At 33.8% G+C, this 12959-nt stretch overlaps 1 protein-coding gene across 1 annotated transcript; it reads right to left on the bottom strand.

Annotated features, from left to right (window-relative positions):
• Nucleotides 1-11267, bottom strand: LOC100251589 (cytochrome c oxidase family protein). Its single transcript, XM_002285295.5, has 6 exons — nt 10860-11267; nt 10590-10684; nt 10431-10481; nt 1196-1262; nt 980-1059; nt 1-399 (listed from the first exon to the last, which is right to left on the bottom strand). Exons 1-6 carry the CDS (start codon nt 11029-11031, stop codon nt 334-336), a joined length of 531 nt encoding a protein of 176 aa, XP_002285331.1. The 5' UTR covers nt 11032-11267; the 3' UTR covers nt 1-333.
• Between the last annotated feature and the right edge of the window lie 1692 nt (nt 11268-12959).

The following is a 12959-nucleotide window of genomic DNA, read 5'->3' as shown; positions in this document are numbered from 1 at the left end:
TAACATAAAGAACACAGGGCAAAAGATTTTATAGTTCCCTTGCTTGCTCTACATCAAGAAGCTCCATAAAAGAATTAAGCGGTAGCCATAGATTATTTTGGTAATGCATCCAAGAACACTAAGAGTATTCATAGTTCTAATAGATGACTACCTCATGTCTAAAAACCACAAAAATGATCCAATTGTTGCCAAAGCAACTGCCATGAGAATTAGGGGCCAACCAAAAACAAACAAAACACAACGCTTTTGAATTCTGAAGCTGCAGAGTATACTAGAAACCGTCCCAACATCTCACCAGATTTTATTCCGGTATGAAAATGGCAAAAGCAGCAATCAGTGATGATGATGATCATCACCATCCCAATGTGGTGGTGGTCCTCCTGGGCCTATGACTTCCAGCTGTGAAACATGAATGAAATAATTAGGAAATTTCTCACTAAAGTTAAAAAGCTGGGTATTTTTACTGTACAGTGTTAAATACAGCCTTGTGACACTAGTTTTCTGGTCTTTCTTATCCCATATTCAAAGAACAAGAAATGAGACAAGAATTTACTTTAGTTCTCTAGTCAACTTATTGCACACCTAGAGGATATCAGAGAACATTTGAATGTAAATCAGTATCTTACAGGTCCAGAAAGGATATATTAAAACTAAGAACTGAATGAGGTTAGATTCAGATACTGTCAGAATTAAACTCGTTATCTCAATAATTCATTTCCCAAGGACTGGAAAAATAGCTTAATAGTTGCAAAATAGTTTTAAAATTCACATCAAGTTTGACTGGATTCAATTCATATCATTATATGAATCCTTGCTCAAATCTAATCCTATATATTTCATATAGAGGTCCGGGTTACATAAACAAATTTGGATCCTAGCATAGACATAAAGCTTCATATCCAAATCCAGAGTCACCTTCATCTATGCCAGAACAGGACTAAATAATTAGTGATCAGTTCAGGTGTTATCCTCAACTTACCGTGAAATACTGTGAGCACACAGGGCATTCATGTGACTTGCCTTTCTCCAGCCAAAACCAGACAACATCATGCTCATCCTCTGCAGACGAAAAACAAATAAATAAATAACAGAGCAACCAAAATTAGAAAGAATTTAATGGGATGCAAATTAATTAATTGTAAGAAATAAATAAATGGAAAATAATAATTAAAGAGAGTAAGTGACAGAGGCTTACCTCCTTCACCTCCAGGGCACCCAACTATTCTTTTATCATAGTAAGACTGAACCACAGCAGGTGCTTCCTATAAGCAAACAAAATGAATAAATTATGGACTAACAAAATACTACTTCCAAAATCATTGGCACCAAGGCATGAACTAAAAAGAACAGGCATCATCTTAATCATCAGCTAGCAAAAAGAATCATACCATTCAAGAGGCATGGTTTGAACAAGTTCAGGAAGTTTTTAAGTGAAGTGAAGAGTTTAGACCAAATTAAAATATAAATACTGTATAAACAGGATCCCCTAGTCAGCAGTAACTTACAAGAATAAATTAGTCAATCTGCATCCAATCTGGAAGATATGACCATAGAATTCCATCAATTTTGCACCAAGACAATGAATAATGAATACAAGTACAAAGGAAGCTGAGAAACAACTCAGATGAAACACCAAAAGAAACGCAGTAGAGCAAGTTCAACCATGTGGAGGGGGAATATAAGGTTCTAACGACATACATTAAGAGTTTTACCCTAATCACAAATCCTGGTAAGAGGGAAGCTTTAGAAGATAGGAAGTTGTTAAATGCATTGATGGTGAGAATTAGAGGAGTTAAGGGAAATACAAGACTCAAATTGGATTAAATGCATTGAAGGTGAGAGTCGGAGGGCCTAAGGCAGACCATTTTCTTTTACAGATTAAGGCTTAGAAGAGCCTAAAAATTTAACTTGTAAAATTTGCAAGTATTACCCAAGAGTTTTGTACGTTGATGAACAAACCATTTATAGAAAAGAAACAAAAGAAGGTAAAGGTCCTGTACACAGAGGTATACCCTGAGCAAAAAGGGAAGAGGGAAGAAAATAATTAGATCCAATCCCACCATTACTAAGCCACAGGAATAGGAACCTCGCAATTATCAACTTCAAGTCCAACCTTTTCTCATCTTAAAAATATTCTTCTTTTTTCTCTCCCTCCCAAACCCATGGAACATAATATGAAACACTAATTTACAACTTTTTCTTCCTCTTGCCCTTTCCCATAACATGCCAACCCAGCATCATCTCTCTTTTAATACACCAGTGTATCATCCACATGATCCTGACCAGATAGAAGACAGAAGCCTAATTTACAACTTTTTCTTCCTCTTGCCCTTTCCCATAACAAGCCAGCCCAGTATCATCTCTCTTCTAGTACACCAACGTATCATCCACACGATCCTGACCAGAGAGAAGACAAAAGCCTGAAACTCCAAAGAGGCCCCACCATGCATAAGAAGATATATTGGTTCCTCATCTCTTTTCACACATCAGAAGCTTATGAAAGTATCAATTTCTACTATTCAAATCCATCATCAGAGAGTTATGAAGAAGTACCATTCGTATTATGGAAATTCACCTAGAAAGGGAACCCCTAGTTCTGCATCTTTTTAGAGAGCCAATACACTTCACTTCTGAACCAGTCTAGCATAACTAACCTTTGAACAAAAAGGTCCCTTGTATCCCCAAGTTGCAAAAGTTATTTATTCACTTTTTTTATTGGCAAAAAACAAAAATATTAATAGTGCCTAGCAAACGAGCACATTAAAATATATACAGTGTATACAAAGGAGCCAAAGGCAAACAAAAAGGAGAGAAACAAAAAACAAAACTCTCCCCTTAAAGCTTATCCAATCAACAAAGTTTGCTATGGACATTGAAAAAACTCATATATACCCTAACCCACTCTAAAAAATTATATATAAAGGACAATTTGGTTGCTTGATCCATCTATTCAATATTGTCAAATGACCCATGTTTTCCAAATTATTCAAGATAAGCACAAAGGAGCGACTATCTATCCAAGCTTTCTTCTGCTTTTTATCAACAAACGAACCATGTCAAGTCAAGAGAGCTACACTTACTAAAGAGTGCGTCACCCAAACCATACCAAAGAATTAACCAACTACAGGATTATTGCCATTGAGCAACGATGGGACATATGATTAATCATTTCTTCTCCTTTACACATATAACATCTGTTCAATAATATCCATCCCCTCTTTCTAAGTTGATCTAATATCAAGATCTTCCCCCAGACTGCTTCCCATGCAAAGAAGCCAACCCTTGTTGATATCCATGGGTTTAAGATGTGCTTGTTGGGAAAGTCTCTATTCTTCTCATGGACAAAGAGAAGTAAAAAGATTTAACTATGAATTTACCACACTTCTATTCCAACCAAACCATTCTATCTTCATCTCTTCATGTTGCCTTCGCTTGGAATCTTCAAAAAAAGGCCAGGATCCCATTAAGCTCCTAGTTATGGATCTACCTACCTCAATAATCACCACCACCACCTTCCCCCCACCCTACTCCCCTAACCTCCTCCTTTCACTTAATACTATCCTTCATCCCTTCATGTTGCCTTTGTTTGCAGTGTTTATAAAAAAAGTCTCCATTTCACTAAGCTCCCAGTTATGGATTTGTCTTCCCCATAACCAAGATCCCCCACAAAATCGATCAACCCCTATACCCATGAAATCAAGTCTGCCTTACTCAAATTAACTTTCAACCAAAAAACCACTCCAAAGAAAAGTAAGATGGTTCCTAGGTGAAGTAATTCCTCCCTCCCGGTGCTGTTAGGGGGAAAAAAATTCTTTCATAAATCATCACTTCCACCCTCCTTCCACCTTAAACCCTTAAACAATGCATTTTCAGACACCCCATGAATTAGCATACAAAGAGCTTCCACTGTCATGATACATAATGGGGTGATGAGATTGCCTAAGCCATCTTTAGTGTTGAACAAAATCCCATTGAGTTCTGTTCATCATAATGGATTAGGATGCTGCTGAAATATACCACTCAATCTACCTTCACCTCTGCCCAAAACCCATTATTTTTAGTAGATAAATAAAGAACATCTGCTTATCAGAAAATGATTATTAGAAGCATCCTAATATATAGAGGAAAACTTATTATATTCAAGCATGGTATTGAAGTTGCACTAACAATCAGGGCATCAAACATATACGTCAAAACTATAAATTTTTGGGAAATTAAGACTAAACATGACCAAAGACCAAAAGTAAATTATGTACCTACAAGCAAACATGAACAAAGGCCAAAAGAATTTTTAGCATGAACAATGTTGCTGGAGTGTTAGGCACTGGACCTTCACTATTTCCACTAGCTATGAGCCTACAAGTGACAGTTTGCACATTTAAAGAGTGGACCACCGAAAATGTGGCTTCTGATAAGATATATTTAATTGAAAAAACCAAAATAGGCTATTCTTTTATTACAAAAGAATGATCCAGAAATCCCTAAGTTAGAAGTATAAAATATCTTTCCTTATCCCCTAGTAGATAGAATGATTCAAGAATCTACTAAAATCCAATGTTCCAAAATGCAACCTTAGGAAAGCTAGAAGTGAAAAATAGCATAACATGGAAATTTGAAGGCTGAGATACCAAAAAGCGATCACCTTCATTATCTTGGATGAGTAATCCAAAAGGTGGAGGAATAACTATGATACTGAATGCAAAATTTTATTTTATTAAATGGCATAGGTGAACTGCGCTGCATGGTTTATATTTTTAGACAATCAAGAAAAACAATGAACAGAAAATGAACATAAAGGAAAGATTGAATAAAAATCAATGTGTTTGTGGTAATTGACAAGATCTTAGAAGATTGTGTGTGTGTGTGTGTGTGTGTGTTGAGCATAAAACAGTAGAAGAGCAATGCCCATGGATCTGCATGGTGAGAAACCAGAGAGAAAAGGGAGGGAGAGATAATGAACAACAAATGAGCATAAGGACAAGATTGAAACAAAAATTAATGTGTTAATGATAATGGACAAAATTTTGGACTGTTGCGTAAGATGGTTTTATAAGCTCAGACAATTGCAAAGGGACTTCAGAGAAACCACCCATGGGATTGTCATGGTGAGAAACCAGAAAATGAGTGTAAAGATTGAATAAAAAATGAGTGTGTTAGAGAGAGAAGGGGGGGGTGTATTATGTAAGGGAAGCACAGGGAGAGGGAGTGAGGGACCACCCATGGGATTGTCAAAGTGAAAAAACCAGAAAATGAGCATAAAGAAAAGATTGAATACAATATGAGTGTGTTAGTTAGTGAGAGAAGAGATGGCTATGGGACTGCCATGAAACCAGCCATGGGAGCTGATGTTGGTTACTTAATTGTTATCAACAAAATTATATCAACTAATAGGAAGATTATATTCGGCCGGTATGAAATGGAACTAAATCAAACTAAAATGGGTCTGAGTCAATTTTTAAAACTTTTTGCAAGGAGGGAAAATGGAGATCAAGATGAGGCTTGGTTCAGGATAACAGTGATACTAACCTAAGATGGGAAATGATACTAACAGAGTGATACTAATCTGTACATGTGGTCTCATGGATATCTTTTAGTTGACGGTCAAGCCGGTCCATGTTCTTTGTTAGATTTTATAGAATGGTTGTGTTCCAAGTTCTAAAGTGAGGGTTGTAGCTGCTGTAGTTTAAATGTTTTGTGTTACATGTATGCTTCCTGTGTACTGTGCTTGCCACTTTAGATTAACACTTTTGTTACATATTTATATACATATCTATTCTTATTTGCCTATTAAAATAAATAAATAAATAAAATTAATCTAAGCTGGTATCCACAAATGAAGCATTTGATCCAAATCTTGTATCTTCCTTTAAATACAATATTTAAAAATATACACATTAAATTTTGGCATCCACCAACATTTAGAGATACCTGCTCATAGCATTATCACTTGGATACATCAAAAAAGCTTTTACAGGCAAGTTAGTGATCCATATTAATAGGTGCCAAGGAAATAAGGGGGGATAATCTTAGTATATGGGAAATATACAAAGTGAACCAAATATCAATCTTGACTGGGGAAATTGGTGACTTTGCAAAAAAATTTCAATGAAGCATAACATGCAAATCTTGCATCTTGATTTTTCTTAATATCTATACACGCACACACACACACAAACCCCTTTGAATTTTGGCATCTACCAACATATCAAGATACCAAAATATAGTTTTTTTTATCTTCATGCATCAAAGTTTACTTCCATTTTTTTAATGAGCAAAATAGGCACCAAGGAAAAAAAGGGGTAAAATTTTCAACATACAGGAAGTATAAAAATTGAACTGAATACTGATCTTGAATTTGTGAAAATATGTACTTTTGCAAAAAAAATTCCAAGTTTCCTACATGTTAAAAATTTATAGAAAGGCCCAAATTATTGGGTATGAAAATTCAATCATGTACATCTACCATTTTTAAAAGGAAAAGCAACCCACTGACAAGCTTATGGAACATGTTTCCAAGCTAGAGACCCATCAATCTTTATATATGTTGTTTTTAACAATTGAATTTTGACAAAGGGATACAGATAATACACAGATTCAACACATTCTGTTTAATACCTGAGCAAAAGCTTTTAAGATTCTTGATATAAATAAAACTATGAAATTCTTTCCAAGTTTTTGATAAGTTGATTGATTCTATGGGTTAAAATAAGATAATTCAGCATAGACATGAACATTTAAAATAAAATATTGATTTTCCATCACAATTATCCTAATTATAGTTAACATCTATACTTAACTCTAATTTCAATGAAGTAACAAAACACGAGTGACAAAATAACAAATTAGGCAGCAGAAATTCAGATAAAGAGCTATACCAAATTAAGAAAGTAATACTGATGCCCCAAAAAGAACTAAAAAGTGACATTAATAATTCTAGGCGAGCCTCAAGGCATAAGCCTCGATAGCCTTTTAAAACACTAATAGCAACAACTATATAACATAGCGAATCAAATCATAGTAGCAACAATCATATCAATGAACAATAAGACATGTCAAAAGACATATCAAGGATATTGAAAATAGTATCAACCACCAAGCACACTCTTACACATGTTTTCCTGTGATTGTGTGGGCGCATCCATTGCGTGAACAAACATTTTGGTATTTTAAAACATCACTTCAAAGGTCTATCTTTACTCCTTAGCCCATCATCATGTCTACCAATGAATATATTGACATGTCCAAAAACATTTAAATCACTTTGAGACATCCTTTGTTTTACCAATCTTGTTATATCCCCAAAGAAGTTGGAGACATGGTGAAGATTCAATTTTACATTTTACATATCAATTTAAACGTAGTTGTCTTGGTTGTACCAAGACTTAACCAATGTTATCAAAGGCAACCTCCTAGATCGCCTAGGCCACCATGCGAGACCCGAAAAATAAAAATTGCCTCTTGAAGACCTAGGCAAGGTGACGAGGCCTAGGCCATCAGCTTACCTTCTTAGACAAAGTTGTTAGACCACTTCAAATAGTTTGTTTTCAAACCGAAAAAACTTGACATCACTTATGCTTGTGCAACATCTTCGTAAAGTCCTAGCTAGTTGTAGAATCCAAAGCTATGATGAAATATCCTAGGTTCCACATCAGAGTTGGCATAGCGAATGCCCATAAGGCTCAAGGAGTAGAGCCAACTGCCTTTGTAAACATACTTGGATTATAATTTAATTCAATTGTAGTGCTAATGAGATGGATGGCTATCAATCTAGTCTTCATGGGAGTGATGACAATTTTTTTTAATTTCAATGATGACCATGTTTATGATGCCTAAAGCTTCTCTAGGATGTTTATTCTGTTATTTATTTTTTTTATTTTGATTTTTAAATGTTTGGGAATTTAGAATAGAAACGATGAATTTCTCTAAAGAAAATGATGTTTCTTATGATGTGCGGTATAATATTTAACACTTTTGAATAATTACTACCATTTGTTAATTTTATAAGACACTGTTTTTTTTATAGTTAAATTTTTGTCCCCACAAACCTTTATCACACCATAAGGGATGTTATGCTATTGCTAATTCTAAGGAGGATTGGGTGGCGGATGTTTGGCACCCAATAGTTGAAAGGGGATTTTTTTTTTTTTAATAAGTAAAGGAGCAATGGATTAAAAAGTATACACGATGTATACATTTACAAAAAACCAATAGGAGCAAGAACGCCGACCGCATCCTACGGTGAGCCTAACCAATCCACAAATTCTAACAAAGAAATAACACTATACCCCATGTACACTCTAATCCAATCCCAAAAGATATACAAAAAAAGAACTTTTGATTGTTTGATTTGAACTTTCTTTATCCTCAAAACTCCTTTCCTTCCAAATAGACCAAAATATGCAAAGTGGCGCAACTTTCCAAGCCTTTTTCCTCTTTTTACAAATTGAGCAACTATTCCAACTTAAGAGAAACCCTCTCACAGATGAATGCATCACCCATTGTACATGAAATAGAGCAAAGACCAATTGCCACAATAGGCTTGCCTTCTGACAGTGCAACATAATATGATCTCTCATTTCCTCTGCAGCCTTACACGTGTAGCATTTATTTAGCATCCTCCATCCCCTCCTTCTAAGTTGGTCATGTGTCAATATTTTAGACCAAGTTGCCTCCCAAGAAAAAAAGCTAGCTCTTATAGGGGCCCAAGAATTCCACATTGTATTGTGTAGGAAAGACCCTGCTCTCCTACTTGCCAATTGAAGGGGGGATGTTGGGCCCTTCATTTTTCTAGGGCCTTAAATGATTGGGGGGTATTGGTGGAGCGGTTTCTTCCGAGTTTGCAAGGGAGTAGTGTGTGTGGGGAAAAGGAAGATAAAGTGATTTGAATAGGACCGAAGGATGATAAGTTCTCTATTAAAGCCCTATACTCGACTTTGGAGACAGAAAGTACAATGCCATTTCAAGTTACTATGATTTGGAAATCATGGGTTCCCCCAAAGGTGGGTTTTTTTTTCGCTTGGCAGGCTTCTTGGGAAAATGTGTTAATGTTGGACTGTGTAAAGAGGATAGGGTGGTTTTTGGCAAATAGATGTTTCTTTTGTCTTGAAGAGGAAGAAACCATTGGCCACATTCTTATCCACTGTGTCAAGACAAGAGTGTTATGGGATTTTTTGTTCTCCTTGTTTGGTGTGCTTTGGGTTCTTTCTTTTTCAGTTGGAGACACCTCTTAGGATGACATAGTTCTTTTGTGGGTAAAAGGCGAAAAAATGTGTGGCGGACAGCTCCTCTTTGCTTATTTTGGACCATATGGAAGGAAAGAAATAGAAGAGCTTTCAAGAATGAGGAACAATCCATTCAAAATCTAAAATACGTTTTTCTTTGTAACCTATGGAATTGGTCTAGGTTGTTTTTAAGTTCTGGTCCTTCTTCGATTTTAGATTTTGTGGATTGGGTGGGTTCTTTTTCAGGGAGGCGTAGTTTTTTCTTGGTCCCTCTCCTCTTGTTTTCGCTTTTGAGCGGGTCGTTGTATACTTCTTGTGTACTTCAGAACGTTGTTTTAGTGCTTTTTGTTCATAATACATCTTGCTTTACTCATAAAAAAATAAGGGATGAAAATTTAATAGTGTTGACTTTTGAAGACCACGTTTATACCAATTAAGTATCAAATAAGTAAACATATGTATACTCTTTATAAGCTACTATAATCTACATATCACCTTGTTTTTCGCATTTTGCCTTAGACTAATAGAAGTCCCTATCACCTTAACATTGCCTTTTTCTTTTGACAACATAAGACTTAACATACTAACCCAATAAATTAAAAGATGAGGCCACATATTGAAATCCTAAAATGGTCTTTTCTTGAACACTCATAAAGAATAACAAATACATGCATGTCAATGGCATTAACCAAAAGAAATAAAATCATTTCATATCCAATCAATAATTTAGGTGTCGTTTGAATACACTTCCTGTTTTTTGTTTCTAAAGATAGGAAATAGTAGTACTCCTATCTAAAACATAGGAACTCAGTTTAAAAAGACAGTGGTTTCTAAAAACTATTTAAGAAAATTGAGATATTAATTTTTCAAAATAACTTTTAAGAACATAAAATAAGTTTATACTTTCTGTAAAAGATTTCCTACATTTCATATAGAAGTTCCTACTAATTTTTCTTTTTAAAATTTCAGTAAGTGTATCCAAATGACACCCTAGTAAACCGGTATATTTTATGATCTAATTCCGCGCTAGCAATCCAATGTAGGAATCGATCATAATAAAAACCATTAAGCATTTATTTCCCATCCAAATAGTACTCAAGGAATCAAATGTGAAGCCACACATTGAGAATCGATAATAACAGATTTGACTTTGACCTTGAGTCAGTTAAAGCAATTGGCTGAATCCTGAAAAATGCAAATAATACTAACCTTTGTACCAAACGGACCAACAGGATGGTCTGCATCCAGAATGTCCCTTCCCTAAATGAAACAAGCCAATCAAAACCATAATCATCTCTCCATCACAACCAAACAAATAAAAAAAAATCCAAGATCAAGAAAAAGCAATAACACAAAAAATAAAATCACATCAAGCGCAGCTTCAAGTTCTTCACGCTCATGCCCGGTCGCAATAGGCATTACATCTTCAACTCTCTTCTTTTCCTTGGAAACAGCATTGTCAGCTACAAATCATGATAAGAAATAAATCACATGACAATCCAAATATCTGCGAGAAATTCACACTCAGTTCAGCTGGCAAGAAATCGTTCTCAGATTTAAAATTTTCTTTTCCAGAAGTTTTCCTGCGATTTCTCGGCAACCGACCGGACCAATTCGGGATTTGAGAAGAGAAATTACCGGATTCGGCGCTGAACTGGCGAGAAAAGAGAGAAGCGGTTCGCCGAAACGGCGCGGGAGATGGAGAAATGAAGGATCGGTTGATGTCCCCGGTGACCAAGCGGGTGAGATTGGCAGCGGATCGGGAACGAGCTAGGGTTTGGAGCTGAGCAGAGAGCCTTCCCCTCCACATGGTGGTTTGAGCGGTAGGGTATGGAATGATCTCAGGTCGCCCCCCTTGGGAGATGAGGAGGAATCAGACGTTCTCACTACTATTTCCACACTTTCTCGGACTCTATTGATTGTGTTTGGGAATGGCAAAACGGGAATGTGAAATGTTTTGGAGAGCGAGGCGTGATGGAGAACTAGTGTGGTGGCTGATGGCTAGGGGTGGAGCCAAGTCTGGGGTTGACCTAGCGTTCCCACGTGCCAAGGACAGAAAATGAGAGTTTTTACCCTTTTTATTTTCTTTTCAAAATAAATTCATAATTTTTAAATAAAGTATTTTTCAAAAACTGAATTTCATCATTTTATTAATTAAAACAAAATAAATCCATAATTTTTAAATCAGGTATTTTCAAGAATATTTTATTTATTAAAATTAAGAATTAATTATTTAAAAGTATGAAATAATCCCTGTAAATTTAACTCATTTCATATTTTTATTTAAAAGATGGATTCATTTTTAATATAAATGTCTTTAATTATTTCAAGTATTTACATATAGGTTTTAAAAAAAAATATATTATTTTTATGAGAAAAAAATAAAGATATTTTTATCATAATAAAAAAAATGGATAAAGGGTTAGATTTTAAAAATTGGGTTTTCAATGACCCTGAGTAATCATAAAATAAATAAGATTTGAAGTTTTTTTTATACACACCTCAAGTTTCTATAAAATTATAGATTTTTATTATTTATTTAATTTTAAAAATATTTTATTAAAAAATAATTCCCTAGAAATTTATTCCCTTTGAAAATTTTGAAATAGCTTTAATTTATTATTTTCCTTAAAAAGTCAAAAATTTTAATTTTTTTTAAATATTTAGTTAAAAAGGGATAACAATCATCAATTCCAAAAATAAACTTCTGTCCTAAAATAATATCCATCAAATATAAATGTTTTCATCATCGCATTTACTTTTTTATCATTTCTTAAATAGTTAAAATAGAAAGAAGAATATTTTTGTAAAAACAAAAAGTGTCATAATTATTGTCTAAAGTCTCTCAACAAAATATGAGTTAATTTTTTTCGCTTATAATTATTTTGTCACTTCTATCAAACATCATTTTATCCCAATACTCCCTTCAAAAAGAGTCTCAAGTTTTTTTTTTTCTAACCCTTGTAATATAATATTTAAAAATAAGATAATTATTTTAAAGCCAAAATATCCCAAGAAGTTGGTTTGGAATTGTTCTTCAAATTAACCTTTTAACTTTTCATTACAAGAAGTTTCATATTGTAAATACAAAATTTTTGCTGGTGAATTTGTTAACTGTTTTTTAAAACAATTCTAAAAAATAGTTTTTGAGAATAGTTTTTAAAAACTGTTCACTAATGTTTTTAGAACAAAAGTTGGATAACCTAAAATATTTTTTACTTATTTTTAATATTTTTAAATATATTTTAAAAATATTTTTTTATATGTAGTGTTTTTTTTAAATCATTTTACATATTCATATAATTATTTCTTAAAACAATCATTAGAAAACAATGAAAATATATAATTTGAAAATATTTTGTTTCCTATTCTTAAAAACAAAAAATAGAAACTAGTTTTTGATTGTCAAACATATTTCATGTGTTTTTTTTTTCTTTTTTTTTGGAACAAAAAACTAGTCTAAAAAATAATTCCCATACAAACCCTTATATTTGTTTTTTTTTTATTGTTTGATTTTTCATGAATTACAAAAAAAAGATTTAAAATATGAAGACTATTTAAAATCTTAATTTACTCTATTGCACTTTGTTCCACTCTTTGCTTTCTTTCAAAAAAAATTCACGGTTTAAAGTAAATCCATGTCCAACCATCCATTGAATCATAGAAAAATGAATGGAAATGACAAATTCAACAAAATGAAGAGAAAAATTGGATATTCAAGGAAATTAAAAATAAGTC

The sequence above is a fragment of the Vitis vinifera genome, chromosome 9, assembly GCF_030704535.1.
Source record: "Vitis vinifera cultivar Pinot Noir 40024 chromosome 9, ASM3070453v1".
In the NCBI taxonomy this organism is placed as follows: domain Eukaryota; kingdom Viridiplantae; phylum Streptophyta; class Magnoliopsida; order Vitales; family Vitaceae; genus Vitis; species Vitis vinifera.
Note: the sequence above shows the minus strand (reverse complement) of the source record. Positions and strands in the feature narration are given on the sequence as shown.